Source organism: Doryrhamphus excisus, linkage group LG18 (genome assembly GCF_037039965.1).
Source record: "Doryrhamphus excisus strain RoL-2023G ecotype Guam linkage group LG18, RoL_Dexc_Guam_v1.1, whole genome shotgun sequence".
Taxonomy (NCBI): Eukaryota; Metazoa; Chordata; class Actinopteri; order Syngnathiformes; family Syngnathidae; genus Doryrhamphus; species Doryrhamphus excisus.
The window spans coordinates 3,695,186-3,716,331 of record NC_136374.1 but is presented as its reverse complement, the minus strand read 5'-3'; the positions used below and the strand labels follow the sequence as shown (position 1 = coordinate 3,716,331).

The following is a 21,146-nucleotide window of genomic DNA, read 5'->3' as shown; positions in this document are numbered from 1 at the left end:
TCCCAAATTTTCCCACTGTTTGAAAACCTGTCGGCGATTCCTTTAAACACCACAACATCCTCACTGTTTAGTTAACAGCTGCCTAAGTTGAATGTAAACACGCGTCAGTGCCATGCTAACAGAGTGTCTGTGTGCCGTGTTTTTCTACCCTCAGCCCACAAGCGAGGATGACCTTTGCCCCATCTGCTACGCTCACTCCATCTCGGCCATCTTTGAACCCTGCTCGCACAAGTCCTGCAAGTCAGTCGCCAGCTCGTTATCCCGTTTTGTTGTGTTGCCGCAAAGCATGCTGGGAATGACCTTGGCGTTTGTGTTTGTGTAGAGCGTGCATCAACCAACACCTGATGAACAACAAGGACTGTTTCTTCTGCAAGGCCACCATCACCGCTGTGGACGATTACTGCAAGCCCACTTCTGCCTAACACACACCAGACTAACGTTGGTTTTGGTAGTCTCTCTCTCTCTCACACACATACACACACACACGTGTGCGCACACTTTCTGCACGAGGAAGCAGGATTTGTTCTTAATGTGACGCTTCCACGCAAACTTCCACGTCGAGCTGTGTCCACATAAAAACACCACCAACCAATAGGACATCACAGCCTTTAAAAGCCCCGCTCATTGGCCAATCAAATGATGTCATCATTTCTGGCCAGTCTGCAGACAGGATTATAGATTTATGTTGAATTCATATTCAGATTCCTAATTCTGTCCGAGTCATCAGTACAGTGACACATTCATCATCGTATTTAAGGGAATAATGATTATTATGACATGATTATTGATTTTAAATCGTATTCTGGACACTTTATGTTGAATTTGTCGGCACTTCACTTCAGCCTCCCTAAAATATTCTGTAGCCCGTCGGTACCATTTACACCACATCTTCAAACATTCTGAATGAATTCAATTTTCTTTTTGTACACACTCGTAGTGTGTATTACGATTCGTTTTTGCCGAAACAATTCAAGGACCATATTGGTTCATAACAGCCGAAACGATTCAGTCACTTTTTAGCCAAAACTTCAACCAGTCTGACTGTGAAGTTTTTGTAAGGGAATCAAGTATACATTAATTATGGATATGAACCAACACATAAACAGCAATTCATCTAGTCTGTGATTAATTCTACCTGATAAAACATGATTCCTCATTCACTTCTCTACCCCAAGTAATCCAGAAGTGAGAGCAATTTTGAGAGCAAATTGTTTACATTTTAAAAGATATTAGATTCATATGTTGTCTGGAATGGCAACATGCTGAGCACAGATTGATGAGAGTTGGATCATAGGAATATAAATCAATACATCGATGTAGTGGATGAATGCCTCGTACACACGTATTTACTTTCCTTTCTCTCTCTCTCTCTCTGACTCTCTCTCTCTCACACACACACACACACACACACATTACAAATGCCAGGATCAAATCCTCACTAAAGCAACTTCTCACTCTGATGTTTTTCCTCCCTCTGGGGCGTCAGCCAGCTGGCATCACACACACACACACCATTCAGTGTTTAATGTCATAGAACTTGTAGACTGATGTGTGTGTGTGTGCGCGTGCATTAAATTATTTATTCAAAACAATACTTTTTTGTCAGGACACTATCATACACAACGCTCATTCCGACTACACTAGGTGAGGTGGTATTTGTACACGGGGAGAAAATAAAAGCGAAGGATGGAGGATGAGAGAAAGGAGCATTGAAACTTTGGGTTTATTGTGTGTGTGTGTGTGTGTGTGTTGTCACGTGACGCAACATAGAAAGTTGTGTTTTCTCAGAAAGGCCTTGGGCAGAAAGCTTCTACAGTCCGTTGCTGCTCCCTGCAGGACACCCGCTGCACTACATGTTGTATATGGAAAGGTGTATTGACGTCTCCATGACAACCTTCACAGAGCATAGCACCAAAATCACAGTATGATCCAGAGTGTGTGTGTGCAGGCAGTCACACTTCTTTGCTGAGTGTGGAACTCCATGATGGTTCAGGTGGGCAGTGGAGCATGTGGAAGCATGCCCAGCATCACATCTGGATGATGTTGGCTTGGTTGGTTCTCTGATGGACCTCTGCCTTGGGGACACGGTCGTAATGCTGCACACCCTTAATGGTAAAAAGGAGCCCCGGCTGGACCCGCCGCTTGCTATGGCAGGAGACGCCATGATGTCTTCATTGTGCTCTCCAGAAGCTTCTCGTGACACTAGCTACACACAGCTACTCCTTATTGTCTGTTCACTTCATGGAACTTGTCAATGAGGACTCTTATAAGAGCTGGTATATGTGGTTGATCTGGAAGGCATAAATCCTGCATCGTGCAGGAGAATCCTGATGAAGATCATGTACATTGGTAGCTAACAAGTACAAGTCCTATTGACAGCAATAGGAGTGGCAGACATTATGGAGGGGACCTGAGATTCATATCCCTTTTATTAAATAGATATTAACTATGCTGTCCATGCTAGCCGGATTACAAGGCGCTACCTGTGTCCAGCACACAGTGCTGCCATGGCAACAGGATGCAGAATGAAGGAATTCAACATGAGTGAAGGCTCCTCATCCTCCTCCTCCTCCTCTTGTGTTAACAGGCCACCACCGTAGTGTGTGCGTTGTGATAACAATAACATCAACATCAATAACAAGGAGGCGGAGGAAGCGGAGTGTACTATAGATTTTCTCCCTCTCTCCTTCCTGTCGTCATCTTCCTCATTATTGGTGATTTCTTTCTTATCACTGACACCTGAGGGGGGGTGTTATTGTTGTCATGGAAACACTTTATGAACTTGTGAGTGTTGGAGGACTTATTTAGATTGGTCCATCATGTCAATACGTGAATACAGGAAGTGGAGGACAATGACTTCCTGTTAGCTTGTCCAGATTTTGCTTATCTCCAGAGGCCACGCCTCCGTTATTTCACAAACCCACTAACAGATAAATGACATCCAATCAGCATTATACTTTAAATCATCATGTGATGTATGTAAATGTGTGTGTATATATATGTATATATATGTGTGTATATATATATATATATATATATATATATATATATATATATATATATGGCTGATGACGTCATGGTAGTTGAAACTAAGGAGGAGGTGACAGGTGGTTGCTGCAGAGATCCTCATTCACGAGCGAACGCCCCCCCCCCCCCCCCCACACACACACACACACACACCCGCCCCCGCGCCGTTGGCGCTTTAGAGAGAATCTCCCGCCGTTCCCTCGCCGCTTTTTCTTCTTTTAGAGATCAACATCGCCAGCCTGCACGTCTTGGTGGGTGCGCGCGTGCACGGCTCCTTTCCTCTCGCTCACACGCACGCTCACAAGCGCGGACCCGCAACGTGGGCTAGCGTGCGGCCGCCGCATCAACACCGCCACTGAGCGCAGAGCCCGTGAGCATTTGGCGGGTCCCCCCTCCCACCCCTCCCCAACATTTTATTTTCTTTTTGCTTTCGCTGGCAAGTTGGAAGGAATGAAGTGGCGCCAGTTATCCTGAGTGAGTACCGTTTGGACTGGGGCCCGGACGGGGGTGTTGGGGTCCAGTCATGGGTAGCCCGGAACCCGCGCCCCTCAGCCTCGTGTGGCTCGTGCACACGTGCGTGCAGCTGGCACACAGCCAGGATCTTTTGGCGCCACATTCCATCCGAGTGGAGGGTGACGTCACGCTCGGGGGGCTGTTCCCCGTCCACGCCAAGGGGGTCCCCGGCGGCCCCCCTTGTGGGGACCTGAAGAAGGAAACCGGCATCCAGCGCCTGGAGGCTATGATGTACGCGCTGGACGTCATCAACGCAGACGAGCACCTGCTCCCCAACATCACGCTGGGCGCGCGCGTGCTCGACACGTGCTCGCGGGACACGCACGCGCTCGAGCAGTCGCTGACGTTCGTGCAAGCGCTCGTGCAGAAGGACACGTCGGACGTGCGATGCACAGACGGAGACGCGCCGGTCTTCGTGGAGGACGAGAAGGTGGTAGGCGTGGTCGGAGCGTCTGCCAGCTCCGTGTCCATCATGGTGGCCAACATCCTGCGCCTCTTCCAGGTAACGTCCGCTCACTTTCTGCATGCACACCTGTTGGCGGGCCGGGCGTCACGTGGGTGCCAGGGAGGCAGAGCTTCAATTGGGAGCAGGTCTCATTAGCTTGTCTAGTGGGCGTGTCGTTACTGTCGCTTTCTTTATAATACTAATACTAATCCCACCTAATCTAATCCTAATTTACCATCTAACCCAATTTTGATAACCCATAACCGTAAACCTTTTTCATAGTTTTGTTGTTGTCTCTTGTTGCTGTATCAACTGATCTTCACCGTCTGCAGAAGAAGAGGTTTTCATGATCATGTTGTGATCAGATTCCACAGATCAGTTACGCGTCGACGGCGCCCGAGCTGAGTGACGAGCGGCGCTACGACTTCTTCTCTCGCGTGGTTCCTCCAGATGGCTTCCAGGCTCAGGCCATGCTGGACCTTGTCAAGGTGCTGGGATGGACGTACGTGTCCACCGTGGCATCGGAGGGCAGTTACGGCGAGAAGGGCGTGGACGCCTTCCTGCAGCTTTCTCGAGACCAAGGTAAGATTTATCACCTTTGATCTCCGTCACAGGAAGTGATTGACAGCCGACTGTGTGTTAGTCATGTGAAAACGGATGCGCTTTCAACTGTTAGCATTAGCATGCCTTTGGTCCTCAGGTGGAACGTGTGTGGCTCAGTCTGTGAAGATCCCACACCATTCTGACTCCTCCCACTTTGACAAGGTCATCCGCCTTCTGCTAGACACGCCCGCCGCCCGAGCGGTCATCCTCTTCGCCTCCGATGATGACATCAGGTACCCGTGTGGGGGTCATGTGACACGCACACATACCCAATACTCACAATGTGTGTGTGTTCCAGAGGTGTTCTGAGCGCCAGCAAGCGAGCGCAGCAGGTGGGTCACTTCCTGTGGATTGGTTCTGACAGCTGGGGGGCCAACAATGCTCCCGTCCATCAGCTGGAGGATGCTGCCGCCGGCGCCATCACCGTACTGCCCAAAAGGGCCACCATCAGCGGTAACTCTCCAATCAATCAACCAATCAATAAACCCATGAAGGAGAACTGGATGCTCTCATTTCCTGCTGGAAATCACATTATTCCTGGATTTGGTTGCTATGGCAACAACATCAGCAGTCTCAACAAGTGTGTGTGTGTGTGTGTGTGCAGGCTTTGATGCGTACTTCACGTCACGCACACTGGAGAACAACCGTAGGAATGTTTGGTTTGCTGAGTTCTGGGAGGAGAACTTCCGCTGTCAGCTGACCAGCACTGCTACCCCACGCCACGCCTCCAGGAAGTGCACCGGTGAGCATGCACATGCTCTGTGTGAGTGTGTTTAGTCTGACGCAGCAGAGTGTCCACAGTGTGGTCGTGCAAATAGTCTGTTCCAGTGTCAAACTGTGGCCATCCTAACCCGATTGAACAAGCGTAAAAACAAGTGAAGCCGTGTTATTAGGTCATGTGACACAAATGCTGTGTTGATTTGTTCTGATCTAAAGGTCAGGAACGGATTGGCATGGACTCCAAGTACGAGCAAGAGGCTAAAGTGCAGTTTGTGATGGACGCCGTGTACGCCATGGCCTACGCGTTGCACAACATGCATGCTGACCTTTGCCCCCCAGACTCCGCCCTCTGTCCTGACATGGAGATGGCCAGTGGCAAGAAACTGCTCAAGTACATCCGCACTGTCAGCTTCAACGGTGAGCCACACACACACAGGGAATCATCAGGAATATGAATAATCAAGTTAAAAGCAGTATAAATCCATACATCATGAATTCATCATAATCATCATAATGTTTGCCAGCACACGCTAATACACAAACACACACACGCATATACTTACATGACGAACGTCACGCCAACATGGATAAATATTTTTAAATAATGTCTTATTCAACGTCTTTCATGTACAGGAAGTGCAGGTACTTCCGTGATGTTCAATCGGAACGGCGACGCCCCCGGTCACTATGATGTCTTCCAGTACCAGTGGAACAACGCCAGCGGGCCAGGATACCGCGTCGTCGGACAATGGATGGAAACTCTGCAGCTCAATGTCAGTTTTTCATATCAAAACATGGCAGCACATTTTTTACTCCACATCCAGTATTGCTAAGGAAAAGATAGATTCAAGTGAAGAATGAAAGGAGGAAAAATGGGATTATCTCATAGGGATCATGGGACACTGAGTGAAAGGGATCGGAATGTTCCTCTCAGATTAGCAGCTTCATTTGGAAAATGGCTCAGCTATCATGGTATGTACATTACTTATTATAATTATTATTGTAGCTGTTATTATCATTAGGGTGGCACAGTACCCCATATTCCAGAATACCCCGCCCCGGGATTCCTCAAGGAATTTTCTGAAGCACTCCCATGCACCCTTAAGGACCCTGCCAAGAGTATAGAGTCCATAGTTCCACAACCAGGACAAAGAACACACTGCTACTGCTATGGGATTTGGTCCCGATTCAGGTCCGCTAATCCAGAGGCACCGTCCCAGATGTCCCAGTTGTGTGCGATTGCGGATCTCATCCATGCCCAGGGTCCTGCTACCGAGGACGTTATCGACCACCTCAGCAACCTCACCTCCAGAGATAGCGAGTCCTCTGTTGGGTCCTCCCTTGTCTGTCGCCGACTACCAGAGCCACAGACCGCCGGGTCTGCCAATGCCTGCCAATGCCTGCCAAAAGACCCAATAGGACTCCATCCATCAAAGGGTTCTAGAATTACCACCATGACAGGCACCGACCACCTTATAACCACAACAATGAAGGCATTGAACATGGTCCTTTAGAAGCCAATATCTGCTCCCTTCCATTACAGTGAACATTACAGTAGAGTAGTGGAGGTAGTCCTCCTTCTGACAGGCGACAGGGACAAGACACCCTCACAATGCATTTGGGCCTGCCGGGTCCGACAGGTATCCTCCCCCACTATGGGAGCCAGAAGTCCAATACCCATCGCTCAGGTTCACATTTCACATCAGGGGTGGCAAATGAATTCTGCGCACTCTAAGGTTCCAGAGGGGGCGGGGAATCTGAACTGGAGCATAGGTGCAGACAACAATCAGGACTTTTTGTTCCCCCACCCAAATGCGGAGGGAAACTACCCTCTCGTTGACTGGGTTCAACTCCAACATAATGGTAATCAGTTCCCAGTTCCACATGTCCAAAAGGAGTAGGAAGAGGAGTAGGAAAAGGAGTAGGAAGAAGCAGAGCTTATTAAATCCTACCCCTCCATCTGGTACTTTTACAATCACTAACTGTTACATTTGTTCACTTCCTGCTTTCCAAATATAATTTAAGTTTTGGTTTTAATTTTATTTCATACATTTTTTAATTAAATTGTTTTATTCATATTTTTTAAATTTATATTTTTTTAATTATTACTTATTTTTATTTTTTATTTTTTTATATGAGCATCCAATGCCATAATGGGTACCATAGTAAGTGTCAATATAGTGATATATATCGCACATCATGACTGGTTCAAGACTCTTGAACCAGTCCAGCCCGGTGACCCACGTCCAGGCGAGGGAAAACCAGGCTCAATGTTTCCTGGTTCTAATTTTAGAATGGGTATGATTATTAAGGTGCTGTGGTTATGTTAGCATAGCAACAGAATTTGGAATGACCCCTTGTCAGCCATATTTTATGATGCTATTTACACGCAGGAGGTGCATAGACAACAAATGACATGTCATGCATTCCTTGTCCTCAGGTGGAGGATATGCAGTGGGGCCACGGCGAGCGCGGCGTTCCCTCATCGGTGTGCAGCCTTCCGTGCCGGGCGGGCGAGAGGAAGAAGCTGGCAAGGGGCGTGGCCTGCTGCTGGCACTGTGAGCGCTGCGACGGGTACCAGTATCAACAGGACGAGTTCACGTGCAAGCTGTGTGCCTTCAACATGCGGCCCGATGCCAACCGCACTTCCTGTCAGCCCATCCCCGTCATCCACCTTGAATGGCACTCGCTGTGGGCGCTCATCCCCGTTCTCCTCGCCACGCTGGGTATTGCTACCACGCTGGCCGCCATGGCTGCCTTTGTGCGCTTCAACCACACGGCCGTGGTGCGCGCGTCTGGCCGAGAGATGAGCTACGTGCTCCTCGCTGGGATCTTCCTGTCGTACATCGTCACCTTCCCGATGGTCGCCAAGCCGGACACGGGCGTGTGCGCACTCAGGCGGATCTTTTTGGGATTGGGAATGTGCATCAGTTATGCCGCCATGTTTGCCAAAACACACCACATCTATGCCATCTCTGAGCGCAGCAAGAGGTCGGCGGCGGCCGCCCGCTTTGTCAGCCCCACCTCGCAGCTCACCGTGGTCTGTGGCCTCGTTGCCGTCCAGCTGCTGGCCACGCTGCTGTGGATTGCTGTGACCCCGCCCCACACCGTCGTCGACTACGAGCAGCGCAAGAGCGTGGAAGCACGTTTAGCACGCGGTATGTTGACATGCGACATGGGCGACCTGCAGACCATCTGCACCTTGGGCTACAGCCTCCTCCTCATGGTCACGTGCACCGCCTACACCATCAAGACGCGCCACTTGCACGATGGCGTCCATGAGGCCAAAGCCATCAGCTTTACCGTCTATACCACCTGCATCGTTTGGCTCGCCTTCATTCCCATCTTCTTCGGAACGCCGCGCTCTGCCCATAAGGTGAGTCGCAGCTGCGTGTGCGTGTTACCCGCCCACAATTTGACGGACAGGTAGCTCAGTGAGGATTTGTTTGTTTGCGGGCCTCCAGCTTTACATCCAGACCACCGCTCTGACCATCTCCATGAGCCTGAGCGCCTCGGTGCCGTTGGGAATGCTCTTCCTTCCCAAGGTGTACGTCATCATCTTCCACCCTGAACTCAACGTGACCCAGAAGAGGCGGTCTTTCAAGGCGGTGGTGACGGCAGCTGCTGCGTCGTCCCGACTGGCTCACAAGGTCAGCGAGCGACCCAATGGCGAGGCCAAGACCCAACTCTGTCACAACATGGACGCCAGCAGTGAGTTACGCTCTCTTATTTTATCTTATCTTATCATACGCCAATGATGTACCCATACGGTATACACACAGGTATACATATACGTTATACATATATGTTTTCCATATTTTTTACCTTGGAGGTCCGATCGTTGATTGCAGAAAGTAGCTCTGAGGACGTGGAACGTCACCTCTCTGGTGGCGAAGGAGCCTGAGGCTCAAAGGCTCTTGAACCAATCCTCTAGAGTGGTGATTTTCAACCACTGTGCCGCGGCACACTAGTGTACCTTGAGAAAGCGTCAGGTGTGCCGTGAGGAATTATCCAATATCACTTTTTATAATTAACATTTATTAATCATCATTTGCAAATATTATGTCAATAGCCATTATGTCAATAGTATACATGGACCCAAATATTCCAATTGCATTTGGTTTATTTGCTCAAACGGAAAGAATTGAACAGGGATGGAATATTCCTTTAACCAATCTGATTGAGGTATCTTGTACCCGCTCAAACGGAAAGTTGTCAGGGTGCGTTCTTCTTTGTGGTGTTTTTCTTCTTCTGTTGTTTATTGGCGGTTGGCAAGCAGCTTTCGTGTGCATTACCGCCATCTGTGAACCAGAATCTAAACCCTTCTATACTTTATTCACAAGTGCAGTTTTATTTAAAAAGAAAATATATATCTATATAAAACATGTCCTGAGTTTAATTATAAAATATTAGCAAGATTGAATTTGATCTTTTCCTGTTTAAATTTATCCTGGGTGCGTTCTTTCAGCGCATGCTCAGATATGACGTAACACGCAGATCCAGACGTTCTTCACTTTTAAAAATGGAGGCCAGCAATCGGCACTGGACTAAGCAAAGTTTGTTTTTCATTCATTCATTCATTTTCTACCGCTTTTCCGACGAGGGTCGCGGGGGGTGCTGGAGCCTATCCCAGATGTCTTCGGGCGAGAGGCCGGACTGGTCGCCAGCCAATTACAGGGCACGAATAGACAAACAACCATTCACACTCACATTCATACCTATGGACAATTTGGAGTCGCCAATTAACCTAGCATGTTTTTGGAATGTGGGAGGAAGCCGGAGTATCGGGGAAAACCCACGCATGCACGGGGAGAACATGCAAACTCCACACAGAGATGGCCAAGGGTGGGAATTGAACCCTGGTCTCCTAGCTGTGAGGTCTGCGCGCTAACCACTTTGTTTTTCATTCAAACTAAATTTCAAGACTGGACAGACGAAAAACTGGCAATATGGAGTTATTCCAACAAGTGAAAGAAATACCGGGGAAGCCGGTATCACGTGATGTTGATGTTTACGTTTTACTGGGCATGCCCTATTGACTATTCTGTTTGATTTTCACGGCGCATGTAGACAAGAGATTGGAATATTCCTTTCCATGAATACCATTGTTTCCCGAAAGGTCATTCGGAAAGAGAAAAACTGGAAAAAGTGGTGATGTAAAAACGTGGCTACTGTGGAGTGTCTGTGGTGTAAAGACTGGCAGAGCAATGTAATATTGGTCCGTGTGGCAACACCTACCTTGTTCCTCCCATAGACTTATTGATGCACGTGTGAGGTCGTGGTGACATTATGTAACATTTTTGGTTAGTGGTGTGCCACAAGATTTTTCCAATGTAAAAGACGTGCCGTGGCTCAAAAAAGGTTGAAAAACACTGATCTACATACATGAAAATACAACAACCATTACAATACAATACAATAAAATACAATGTAAACAAACAACCCAGATTAGGCACAGCAAGTGAAGACTGGGGCTGGAGCTGGTCATCGGTTTGAGCACAGACCTAAAACCTTGCTTTTTAATGCACAAGACGAGACACACACAAACTAAAAAGCACGTCTAAAAACCTCAGGTAGGACTTAAAAAGAAGAAACTGATGTTTGGGTTGATCACAAGTTCTTGTTTTTTAATGCACAAGATTAGACACATGCAATCCAGAAAATGATATGGAAATGTTACACTTAGGGGGGGGAAGTGGGCTAATAAATTGACAATAAAAGCACAAATACTGCGGATTTCAGAAAACAACAGATGGAATGATACAGCACTCTACAAGAAGCAATGAAGTCTGGAAAATTAAATAATTTTTAAAAAAATCCAAAAATTGTTACGACTATAATGATGAAAATGGTAATATTAATGATGATTATAATAATGGTAATAATGATAAAGATTATAATGATAATGATAATAACAATAATAATATTACAATAATAATAATAACAGGGGAAAACAAGACTTGTAAAAAGGGGTAGGCATTTATAAGCTTTTGCTTCAGCCTACTCCTTTTTGGCTTGTGATCAGATAGTTGAATACAAATGTAAATAATGGAAAGTTATATTTTCATTGATGTAAGAAATGCACTGTAATGTTTCATATATTTGCCCAAATAAATAAATCAATAAATAATATGCGGGCGGTGCGGCGGTCGAGTGGTTAACGCGCAGACCTTGCAGCTAGGAGACCAGGGTTCAATTCCACCCTCGGCCATCTCTGTGTGGAGTTTGCATGTTCTCCCCGTGCATGCGTGGGTTTTCTCCGGGTACTCCGGTTTCCTCCCACATTCCAAAAACATGCTAGGTTAATTAGCGACTCCAAATTGTCCATAGGTATGAATGTGAGTGTGAATGGTTGTTTGTCTATATGTGCCCTGTGATTGGCTGGCCACCAGTCCAGGGTGTACCCTGCCTCTCGTGCCCGAAGACAGCTGGGATAGGCTCCAGCGACCCTCGTGAGGAAAAGCGGTAGAAAATGAATGAATGAATGAATGAATGAATAATAATATGCCAAGAGCGGGCTGCAGTCATTGGACGGTCTATGTGTCAATCATTGACATGCATCAAATGAAGCATTGAAGTGAAATCATCTCCTGACAGGCTAATTACGTCGTTGGTGACAGCTTTCTTCTTTCTCCTCACACAACCCCAATGAAAGTGTTTGTGTGTCAGCAGGTGACCTTTGACCTTATTCCATCTTCCATCCGTCAGTGGATTTTGTCGTGTCTCCTCCTGAGAAGAAACAATTTCCTGGCAACTTCCTGTCAGCTTGTCTGCTCGTGGTGGACGAAACCAACGTTTATCTGCCAGGGCAAACATCTTTGCTGTCTGCTCTGTCGGCGTGTCACCAGCAGGGGGCGTATGTCTTCTCTACAAGAATGCTTCCTTCTTGACTTTTCACACAAATCGAATGAATGTAGACAACACGTGACCAAATATGGTTGACGCTCTGTGGTGGGCGGGGTTTATTTCATTCTATTAGCTTGCTAAAGCGGAAGAGAAAGAGGTCGTGTAAGGGCTATTTATGTGTTTATGTTATTTATGTCCAATACGGAATATTGATGTAGTTTCCCGTGTTGACCACAGGTGTCACTAAATACTTTCTGCATGTCCTTTATCTACTTTATTTCTATTTGTGTCTAAAATTAAATACTTTGGTCAGTACTCTTAAAAGTAAGTATACTGTGTGCACTATGTACTTTATTTGGGGGAAATAATTTTAATGGATAAAAACACACAAGCTTTTGCGAGATCTTGCCGAATTTAATTTCGACCCCAAATTTGGTCACAGACTTCCGCCGTACGTTGTAAACAGGAAGTGGTGTTCTACGTTGTTATCACTGTATGACATAATTTCTCAGATTGGATTTGATTTCAGTACTTGCATTAGACACTATACAACATAGGAGGTTCAAAGTCCAACCTGTGATTCAAATGGTGCTGCTGCTGCATCAACATCAACTGGAAGCGAATGTTTGTGTTGGATTTTCAAATTAAGAGCAGCGCATTCGTTGAGTTTCTGACATAACAATGTTTACTTGTAGGACAGACAGTGCTCACAAGTGAAAGACTCCGTTGTATGGCCAATCGATCGATGTATTTTATTTGGAGTACCGGTACTCAAAATAGATGTATTTCCAGCAATTAGCTAGTACCCGGAGGACCGGGTTGTTTATTTTCAAAACAACCATCACGCCTCAATGAAACCTTGTTCCTGAAGTTAAAATATCACTTTATACCTTTATGGTTGTGCAGTAAGGTGTGTGTAAATGCTGAAAAGGAAAATTAAATGACGCATTTCCAACCAATTTTTGCTATGTGGAGGCCAAAGTGTCGTGTTGCTTCACTTAGTTTAGAAGATTTTGCGGGATTTTGCACAAATAAATTATCATATTTCAACCAGATGCGGCACACTTACCAAAAATGATGACTGCAATATTTACCCACTTCTATCATTTTTAATGATAAATTGCAACTACGTGATTTAGTCTCTCCTCTTCCGCTACGTAACCAAGATGGCTACTATTGATGGTGGCAACTGTCCAGCACTGAGCAGTTTGAGTGTACGAGTACACGTGGGTACTACTACTACACGTGACACTACCGCATTTTGATGTACTTCTCTGTGTCCGTAAGTCAATCACGCATGTGATCTCTACAGGTCATGTGACCTGTCACTGCATGTTTCTTTTCTATGTTGTATTGTTTCTGTTTGTGTGTGTGTGTGTGTGTGCATGTGTTTGTATTGCTTGCACAATGTTGTGGTGGGACCATGACCTTTGACCCCTTTCTTGTGATTTGTCAGAGGATGTATCAAATATATTTATAACTTTTCATAACTCACGTGTGTGTCTCTCTTTCTTTATACCAGGGGTCTCAAACACGCGGCCCGCGGGCCAAATGTGGCCCGCAGGACACTAGTTTGAGGCCCCCGCCTTGATATGAAAGTTTAATGTTAGTGCGGCCCGCGCAAGTTTGATATGGATGCTGTATGGTATCATGTACCCAGAAAAAATATTACGTTTGATTCATGTTCATGTTAAAGGTTAAATAACTGTTAATAGTTATCCTCCCTATCCGTGTGGAAGTGGTAGGTTTTTGGCTATTTAAGTTTAAAGGAAATAACTTGAAGGCTACCGTTTAGGTCGCTAGCTCTCTAGTTTGCGAGTTAGCATGTGTCTCAAAGACCCTGCAGTTGCGCAATATGTTGTAAATAAAAAATGTCTAAATGTGACTATAGTCGTGTTTTGTCATGTATTCAGGGCTCTAATAATGCTTTGTTCATTTTAATCTGAAAAAAATCATTTGTCTACCCACCAACTATATGTGGTTTCTTAAGTTTTTATTATTTGCCGTTTTATTATTATTATATTTATTTATTATTGATTGATTTTCTTTATTCTTGATTTGTTTATTTAGTTTTCATCTTATTTTGTGTAGAAAAATAAAAATTAGGATATTTGAGAACAGTGGAATGTTTTATCAGAGCTTTTCTTGTAGAAAATCGGAACCAAAGCAAAGTGTATTCATTTTTCTGTTTTTAATGAATGCGTTTTTTTTTTTGTTTCTTTTTTGAAAACCTGATGCGGCCCAGTCTCACCCAGACCCTAGCTCCAGTGCCCCCCAGGTAAATTGAGTTTGAGACCCCTGCTTTATACAGTATACAAATTTCCCCACTGAGGGACGAATAAAGGCATATCTTAATCTTATATTTCTATATAGTGAATACACCCATCACATGTCTGCAATTATTTATTTCATATTTAACTTGTGTCATATGGAATGATGGTTACAGAGAATACAGTAGCTATAGCACAGCGTGAGTATAATATGGTTATGTCACAGATAAAATGTTGATGTCGTAGCATCCTTCCACCTGTACAAATACAAAGAGTCGAGTTGTATTGATTTATGATACTATTTTAAGAAAAAAAAACATTGCCCCATGTGACACTCACATCAAAGCGCCCGATGGAGGCGGAACTCTGACTGCTCTGCATTACTTCGGTCAATGCCCACATCTGCTGAAGGCTGCACGAAACTGTCTGAGGGTCCGGAAGACCCTCCTCCTGATGGTGGGGTTGGGGCAGGGTTTTAAAAAACACACTCATAAGTATAAATAGTCTATATGTGCTATGTGTGTTAGCGTGTACCTCCATGTCAGGTTGGCGGTCAACCAACGTCAGAGCAGAGAGCCAATCAGAGAGCTCCTTGCCAGTCTCCTGAAACAAGATGTCATCATCGTCACCACCTGTTTCACTGTGCCCATGCTAAGAAGTTAGCATGTTAGCATGTTATCAATAGTACACTGATTCAGCTGATTGGTGGACACAAAGTGCAAGGATGTGTGAAACGAGAGACCGTCTGCGTGCGAGGGAAGATGCGGATGTCCTCCAGGTTGAAGGTCAACCAGGCAGAGGACGGCTGTCTCAGGATGAGTCTCAAGGACGTGACATGATCTGGCTCCACTTGCATCTGAATGCGAGGAGCAGGAAGTTAGCGTGTGTCATCACAGACACACACACACACACACCTGGGTCCGGTGGATGGCATAGAAGTCCTGCGAACCCGCCTCGGTATGGGGGTTCTTCATAAGAGGGAGGTCCCTGACAGCCGTGGCCCACTTGGCCGCCACTGCCTCCTGGCCGGGGCTCCGCCTCTGCAGCCTCACACTGACGAAGGCTGTGTAGTAGTTCTTGAAGGCGACAGCCTCAATCTGACCATGACATGTTAACACATGCTAACATGCTAACACAAACAATAGCATCATGGGACACAGTACGAGGCGTGCTTGCTTACGTTTACACTTTTTCCAAAGGGGAGGGTGACATCCAGCACGCAGACGCCCGAATGGCTGGAGTCTACCTTGACGTCTCCAAAGTGAAGGTATACTGGAGGTTTGACAGTGCACGTGATGTGCTGGATGACGTCATCATCGCTCATGTCCTAGAAGCAATCATAACAAACGTTCAACTGATTAACACATGATCATTAAATGTGTCACTTGAGACATAAACATACACATAAACCTGACCTTTCTTACAGGTATTTGTCTATGTTACACATATAATGTAAACATGAATTAATAGTTTTTTCTGTCTTTTAAAATGGTGTCCATGCTGCTAATCCCTCTGACGGGTGCTAACGGAGCTAAATTATTAGCTTTACGTGCTACTGATGAAGGGTCTTTCTGCTTACTGTTTCCTCGAAGACAAGAAGATGCTCGCAGGGTTAGCAAGCTAACGATGCTCTGCTACTTCCGGAATGTAACCATGGTGACGGTGAGTTCTTAAAGAGCCAGCAGCGACCAAAGAGAGATTATTTAAAATCTTTTACTTTCACCAAAAACTTTCACAAATAACGTCAAATCGCAGGAAATAAACTAAGAGTGACGTGTGGGCATAATGAAGTGGTCGCGTGGTCATGTAATATAAAGTGAATGATGTTCAAAATGTATTTCTCCTGTTATACTCAGCAGGGGGCAGTCTTGCATCGTGTTAGTCATTTCTGCAGCATTAATACTTCAGATTACAAAATCATTATGACGATTTTTATTCATTTATTATCACTCATAAATACATTCACGTCGCTTGTTCTTCGTTAAGATTGCGGTATTGTTATTATTGTTTTTATTGAACACAAAAGAACCAAGCTTCTTAACAACGGCTACTGTTGCGGCTGTAACGCACGCCTACAACTAACTAACATCCGGGTTCTCTCTTTTCCTGTCCGTCACACCTTTCCTTCCCAAACCCTAATAATCCTAATAATCCTAATAATCCTAATAATCCTAATAATCCTAATAATAATAATAATAATAATAATAATAATAATAATAATAATAATAATCATAATATTATTATTATTATTATTATTTTAAAATGGTGTCCATGCTGCTAATCCCTCTGACGGGTGCTAACGGAGCTAAATTATTAGCTTTTCGTGCTACTGATGAAGGGTCTTTCTGCTTACTGTTTCCTCGAAGACAAGAAGATAATAATAATAAGATAATAATAATAATAATAATAACAATAACAATAATAATAATAATAATAATAATAATAATAATAATAATAATAATAATAATAATAATAATAATAATAATATTATTATTATAATAATATTATTATTATAAGATAATAATAATAATAATAATAATAATAATAATAATAATAATAATAATTATGATTATTATTATTATTATTATTATTATTATTATTATTATTATTATTATTATTATTATTATTATTATTTCAACGGAGATGAGTGGATAATAATGATGTCTGAAGGTCAGCGTCTGTAATACCTGTGTAATGTAAAACAATGTACTGTTGGCATCGAACGAAAACTCGCGGTGATCAATAATCTCTCACCTCTTCACACAGACACAACATATAAAGGTATATCAGCATGTTGGATAATGTACACACATCACGTGGTTAAAACGTGTATTTGTTACTGTGCTCGATTCTGGGCTAGCTGTTATGCTCGCTGCTATGCTAACTGTTATGCTAACTGTCATTTGTTACAGTTTCAGTGAGCTCACACTGGCAAACATGGCCACCTGCTGCTGTCAATCATTACCTTTTGTGCTTCCAGCAGGCCCCTTGATGTCAAAATGCCTGTCTTTAAATAATCACATTCATCGTAAATCCTACTCGTGTCACTCAGGATATTTACACACACACACACGCGTTGTGTCCTAGTAACGCTACACTTGGAAAGGTCAGCAGGGGGAAGCACAAGCTTCTTGTGTGTGTGTGTGTGTGTGTGTGTGTGTGTGTGTGTGTGTGTGTGTAAATAAAATACTGAACGTGTTCTTAATGCACTAATCAACATTAGTGGAATGTTCACCTTTGACCTTTGACCAGACATTGCAGCTTTTTGGCCTCCTGTCAAATTTTAAAATAGCACACAGACATCACCTTATAAGGATGGACGGGGTGTTATTGGGTCAAAGGTCAGGGTATGACAAAAGGCTGGTTTATTGTAAATCATGTTAGTAATAGCACTGTAATAATAATAATAATCATTCCAAATCATTATCATTTTTCTTGTGAAAAGTGAGTGGAAGAAGTGTGTTATCATTGTTTATGGTGATGTGTGTGTAAGAGAGAAGGTTCCAGAAGGTCCTGCAAAAGAGATTAGAATTTTTGTATTCATGCTAATTAACAGCTTCTACGTCTTTTCTTTTCTGTGTTTAACATCCTAATCCCTGTGTGTGTGTGTGTGTGTGTCACACTCAGATTAATGGACCACTGCCTTTTGTAAGGAAGCTCAGGAATGTTCTCCACTTTCAAGCACGTACGTACACACACACACACACACACACATAGAGAAAGACAAGTGAAAAACATGTGTGTAGTGTGTACCTGTGTGTATGTGGTGTGTGTGAAGACATCAAACGTCAGTCACATGACTTTTACCAACTCGTGGCCTGACTGCATATTATTAAGTGTGTGTGTGGGGGTGAGTGTGTGTGTGTGTGACGGAAGGGAGCGTCACCAAGGCAACCAGGCCTGATGATGATGATGATGATGATGTTGTTGGACTGAAGGCAGGAAAACAACCTTTGACCTTGGCTGACTTTGGTGCTGGAATGCAACCAATTCTTTTGTGTCAGGGTCAAAGGTCACTGGACCATTAGACTGTGTGGATTAGGTCTCCTCCTGTCTGTCAGCCACACCCACATGACCACAGTGAGAGCAGTAAGGGACAGGAAAAGGTTAGCATTAGCTTGACTTTTAGCATCTGTGTGTATTTGGGGAGGCATAAGCTGTGAAGGCCAGAGATCAATGACTACAAGAAGCCATTTTTCACTTTCAAAAAGTGCTACTTTACCCGCTAGCTTGTTAGCGTCTGTGGATAAAGTTAGCGTGGCCATGTTGGGTGAGGCGTGTAAAAAGAGACGGGAATGTGTTTCTAATAATAGCGTGTCTGCCGACAGCTCGGCGACGCCCCATCAGGGACCCTACCAAAAATAAACACACACAAAAGTAGAAAGCTCTTATCACCATGACGACGTGATGGAGGCCAAGTAGCCGCTCCACGTCGCACCTGAAGTCTGACAAGCTAACACTCGTCTACTGGACTATACACTATGCTTTCTGTGTGTGTGTGTGTTGTGTCAACAGTGGCTGCCCAGCCGGAATGTTTGGGTAGATCTCCATCAGGTGAGAAGAAGGAAGACTTTCACTTCTTCAGTACACTCATCGCAGCCTGAGAGCAGCCGTGTTAGCATGTTTCTACCAGTCATTTATTTGAGCTAGAGCAGGGGTCTCAAACTCAGTTTACCTGGGGGCCACTGGAGCTAGGGTCTGGGCAAGGCTGGGTCGCATCAGGTTTTAAAAAAAAAAAAAACGCATTTATTAAAAACAGAAAAATATACAAACTTTTTCTTCGCTTCTTTCAAACCGATTTTCTACAAGAAAAGCTCTGATAAAACATTCCACTGTTCTCAAATATCTTACTTTTTATTTTTCTGCACAAAATAAAATAAAAAATAAATAAACAAATCAAGAATAAAGAAAATCAATCGGTAATAAATAAATATAATAATAATAATAATAATAAAACGGCAAATAAAGAAAAATTAAGAAACCACATATAGTTGGTGGGTAGACAAATGATTTTTTTCAGATTAAAATGAACAAAGCATTATTAGAGCCCTGTAGACATGACAAAACACGACTATAGTCACATGAATACTTTTTTATTTACAACATATTGTGCAACTGCAGGGTCTTGAGACACATGCTAACTCGTAAACTAGAGAGCTAGCGACCTAAACGGTAGTCTCCAAGTTATTTCCTTTAAACTTAAATAGCCAAAAACTTACCACTTCCACACGGATAGGGAGGATAACTTTTAACAGTTATTTAACCTTTAACATGAACATTAATCAAATGTAATAATTTTTTCTGGGTACATGATACCATACAGCATCCATATTAAACTTGCGCGGGCCGCACTAACATTAAACTTTCATATCAAGGCGGGGGATTCAAACTAGTGTCCTGCAGGCCACATTTGGGGTTTGAGACCCCTGAGCTAGAGCAACACAATCTGCAAGCGCAGCTACTTCAGGGATCCCAAACATGAACAAGTAGTGCTCCCCTTTAATTTGGAAAAAATTAACCCAGTTTCACAGCATGTCAACAAATTTGGTGGAGATGTCGACCCTGACAGGACGCACGAAAAAGTATCAAGAACCTATGATTAAAAAAAAAAAACAGGAAGTCAGCAATTTGGGGCAAAAACCAGGGGTGAACTAGTCCTAGTCACTTTGACCACAGACTTCATGACTTCCTGTTCAATCAATTCGCCACTAAACCGTAAACGTTAAGAACTCAGTTCCACAAGGTTAGATCTTGAAGCCCACTTCCTGACTTACGTATGTGAACCCTGAGTTGCGTGGGGGTGTGGGGGTGTGTTCAAGGCTGCTTACAGCTTTAATTTATGTTATTATTATATCACTATTTGTCATATTTTGGAGTTTTCTTCACCGCCATAACAGGATTTCTTGCTGAAACCCTGAGTCTTGCATGAGGTACGAAATAACAACTGGATGGAATTGCAACAGAGCACCAGGATGTCTCCGTGTCCTCCCCCTCAATGGTGGTCCTGGTTAGGCTCCCAAAGCCCACCACAAGCTCCTTAGTCTTGCTCAGGTTGGGGGTGGCGGCGTTGCTGTAGGGACAATAGTGTGAAGGTCTGACAGCCTGGGAGGCGTTTACAAGCAAACACACGTTTTACTGACCGCTCATAAACGCCTCCCGGAACGGCGCACATCTTTCTGTCTGAGCTTATTCTCACCAAAGATCATTTACATAACCCTTCTTTTTCCTGCTCATCTTCTTTCCTGGCCAATCACAACACAGGAACATCAATTATACCGCACACACAATGCAGCGAATTAGCTGTGAGTTCATCCTCGTATTAACACATTAGCTTCACTCACTCAGCAGAAGATGAGGGCCCGGCTGTCACATTCCACAGCCCAGCCAACCCAAGGGCGTCGTTTAGGGCCCCCACAACCCCCACTTTACCCACTGCCCTCAGCGTGAACAATGGATCAATGGCAGGATTGAACATGTTCCTTTAAACTCACTCCATACCTTCACTGACCTTTCACCTTTGCTATCTCCATGGCAACACCACACATAAATACAACACGAGCCATTGCTAGCAAGTAAAGAGTAGTTGAGTTTGGTTAACGGCAGGGAAAGCAGAGCTTGGGGGAGGGCAGAGAGCTTCGCTAAGAGCTAAGAGAGCCATGCCCGTATAAGGAAGTCTGCCCCTCTGTGACATCACAAAGGGTCAGTTTTACCACACCTTCTGA

At 44.4% G+C, this 21,146-nt stretch overlaps 3 protein-coding genes across 7 annotated transcripts in view; 2 read left to right on the top strand and 1 right to left on the bottom strand.

The window, feature by feature from the left end:
- rnf123 (ring finger protein 123) overlaps positions 1-1,707 on the top strand; it is a 40,226-nt gene extending 38,519 nt beyond the window's left edge. For all 3 annotated transcript variants that reach the window (XM_058054453.2, XM_058054456.2, XM_058054455.2), the window contains 2 exons: positions 155-240; positions 323-1,707. In XM_058054453.2, the coding sequence (XP_057910436.2) occupies positions 155-240; positions 323-422 (186 nt within the window). In that variant the 3' untranslated portion in view covers positions 423-1,707. The remainder of the gene's footprint in view (positions 1-154; positions 241-322) is intronic.
- A 1,530-nt stretch (positions 1,708-3,237) lies between these two features.
- Positions 3,238-12,051, top strand: grm7 (glutamate metabotropic receptor 7). 2 transcript variants are annotated; one of them, XM_058054457.2, is made up of 10 exons: positions 3,238-4,042; positions 4,351-4,567; positions 4,686-4,821; positions 4,887-5,041; positions 5,193-5,330; positions 5,525-5,725; positions 5,942-6,081; positions 7,749-8,684; positions 8,773-9,019; positions 11,978-12,051. In XM_058054457.2, exons 1-10 carry the CDS (start codon positions 3,551-3,553, stop codon positions 11,989-11,991), a joined length of 2,676 nt encoding a protein of 891 aa, XP_057910440.2. In that variant the 5' UTR covers positions 3,238-3,550; the 3' UTR covers positions 11,992-12,051. The 2 variants fall into 2 exon arrangements, with proteins under 2 accessions (XP_057910440.2, XP_057910442.2); XM_058054459.2 differs by having other exon boundaries at positions 3,777-4,042; positions 4,436-4,567.
- A 2,467-nt stretch (positions 12,052-14,518) lies between these two features.
- nicn1 (nicolin 1) lies at positions 14,519-17,551 on the bottom strand. 2 transcript variants are annotated; one of them, XM_058055309.2, is made up of 7 exons: positions 17,390-17,551; positions 15,605-15,751; positions 15,339-15,521; positions 15,167-15,280; positions 14,959-15,027; positions 14,764-14,874; positions 14,519-14,681 (listed from the first exon to the last, which is right to left on the bottom strand). In XM_058055309.2, exons 2-7 carry the CDS (start codon positions 15,746-15,748, stop codon positions 14,640-14,642), a joined length of 663 nt encoding a protein of 220 aa, XP_057911292.2. In that variant the 5' UTR covers positions 15,749-15,751; positions 17,390-17,551; the 3' UTR covers positions 14,519-14,639. The 2 variants fall into 2 exon arrangements, with proteins under 2 accessions (XP_057911292.2, XP_057911293.2); XM_058055310.2 differs by lacking the exon at positions 17,390-17,551 and adding an exon at positions 16,004-16,107.
- Positions 17,552-21,146: the final 3,595 nt, after the last annotated feature.

What these genes read in the sequence shown, in the direction of transcription:
- grm7 (XM_058054457.2), top strand. Translation starts at nt 3,551, where the DNA reads ATGGGTAGCCCGGAACCCGCGCCCCTCAGCCTCGTGTGGCTCGTGCAC. An exon ending in CGCCTCCAGGAAGTGCACCG is followed by an intron (nt 5,331 to 5,524) that starts GTGAGCATGCAC and finishes TCTGATCTAAAG; the next exon opens with GTCAGGAACGGATTGGCATG. An exon ending in CCGCACTGTCAGCTTCAACG is followed by an intron (nt 5,726 to 5,941) that starts GTGAGCCACACA and finishes TTTCATGTACAG; the next exon opens with GAAGTGCAGGTACTTCCGTG.
- nicn1 (XM_058055309.2), bottom strand. Translation starts at nt 15,748, where the DNA reads ATGAGCGATGATGACGTCATCCAGCACATCACGTGCACTGTCAAACCT. An exon ending in TCTTCCCTCGCACGCAGACG is followed by an intron (nt 15,028 to 15,166) that starts GTCTCTCGTTTC and finishes ATCTTGTTTCAG; the next exon opens with GAGACTGGCAAGGAGCTCTC. An exon ending in CCTCCATCGGGCGCTTTGAT is followed by an intron (nt 14,682 to 14,763) that starts GTGAGTGTCACA and finishes GTATTTGTACAG; the next exon opens with GTGGAAGGATGCTACGACAT.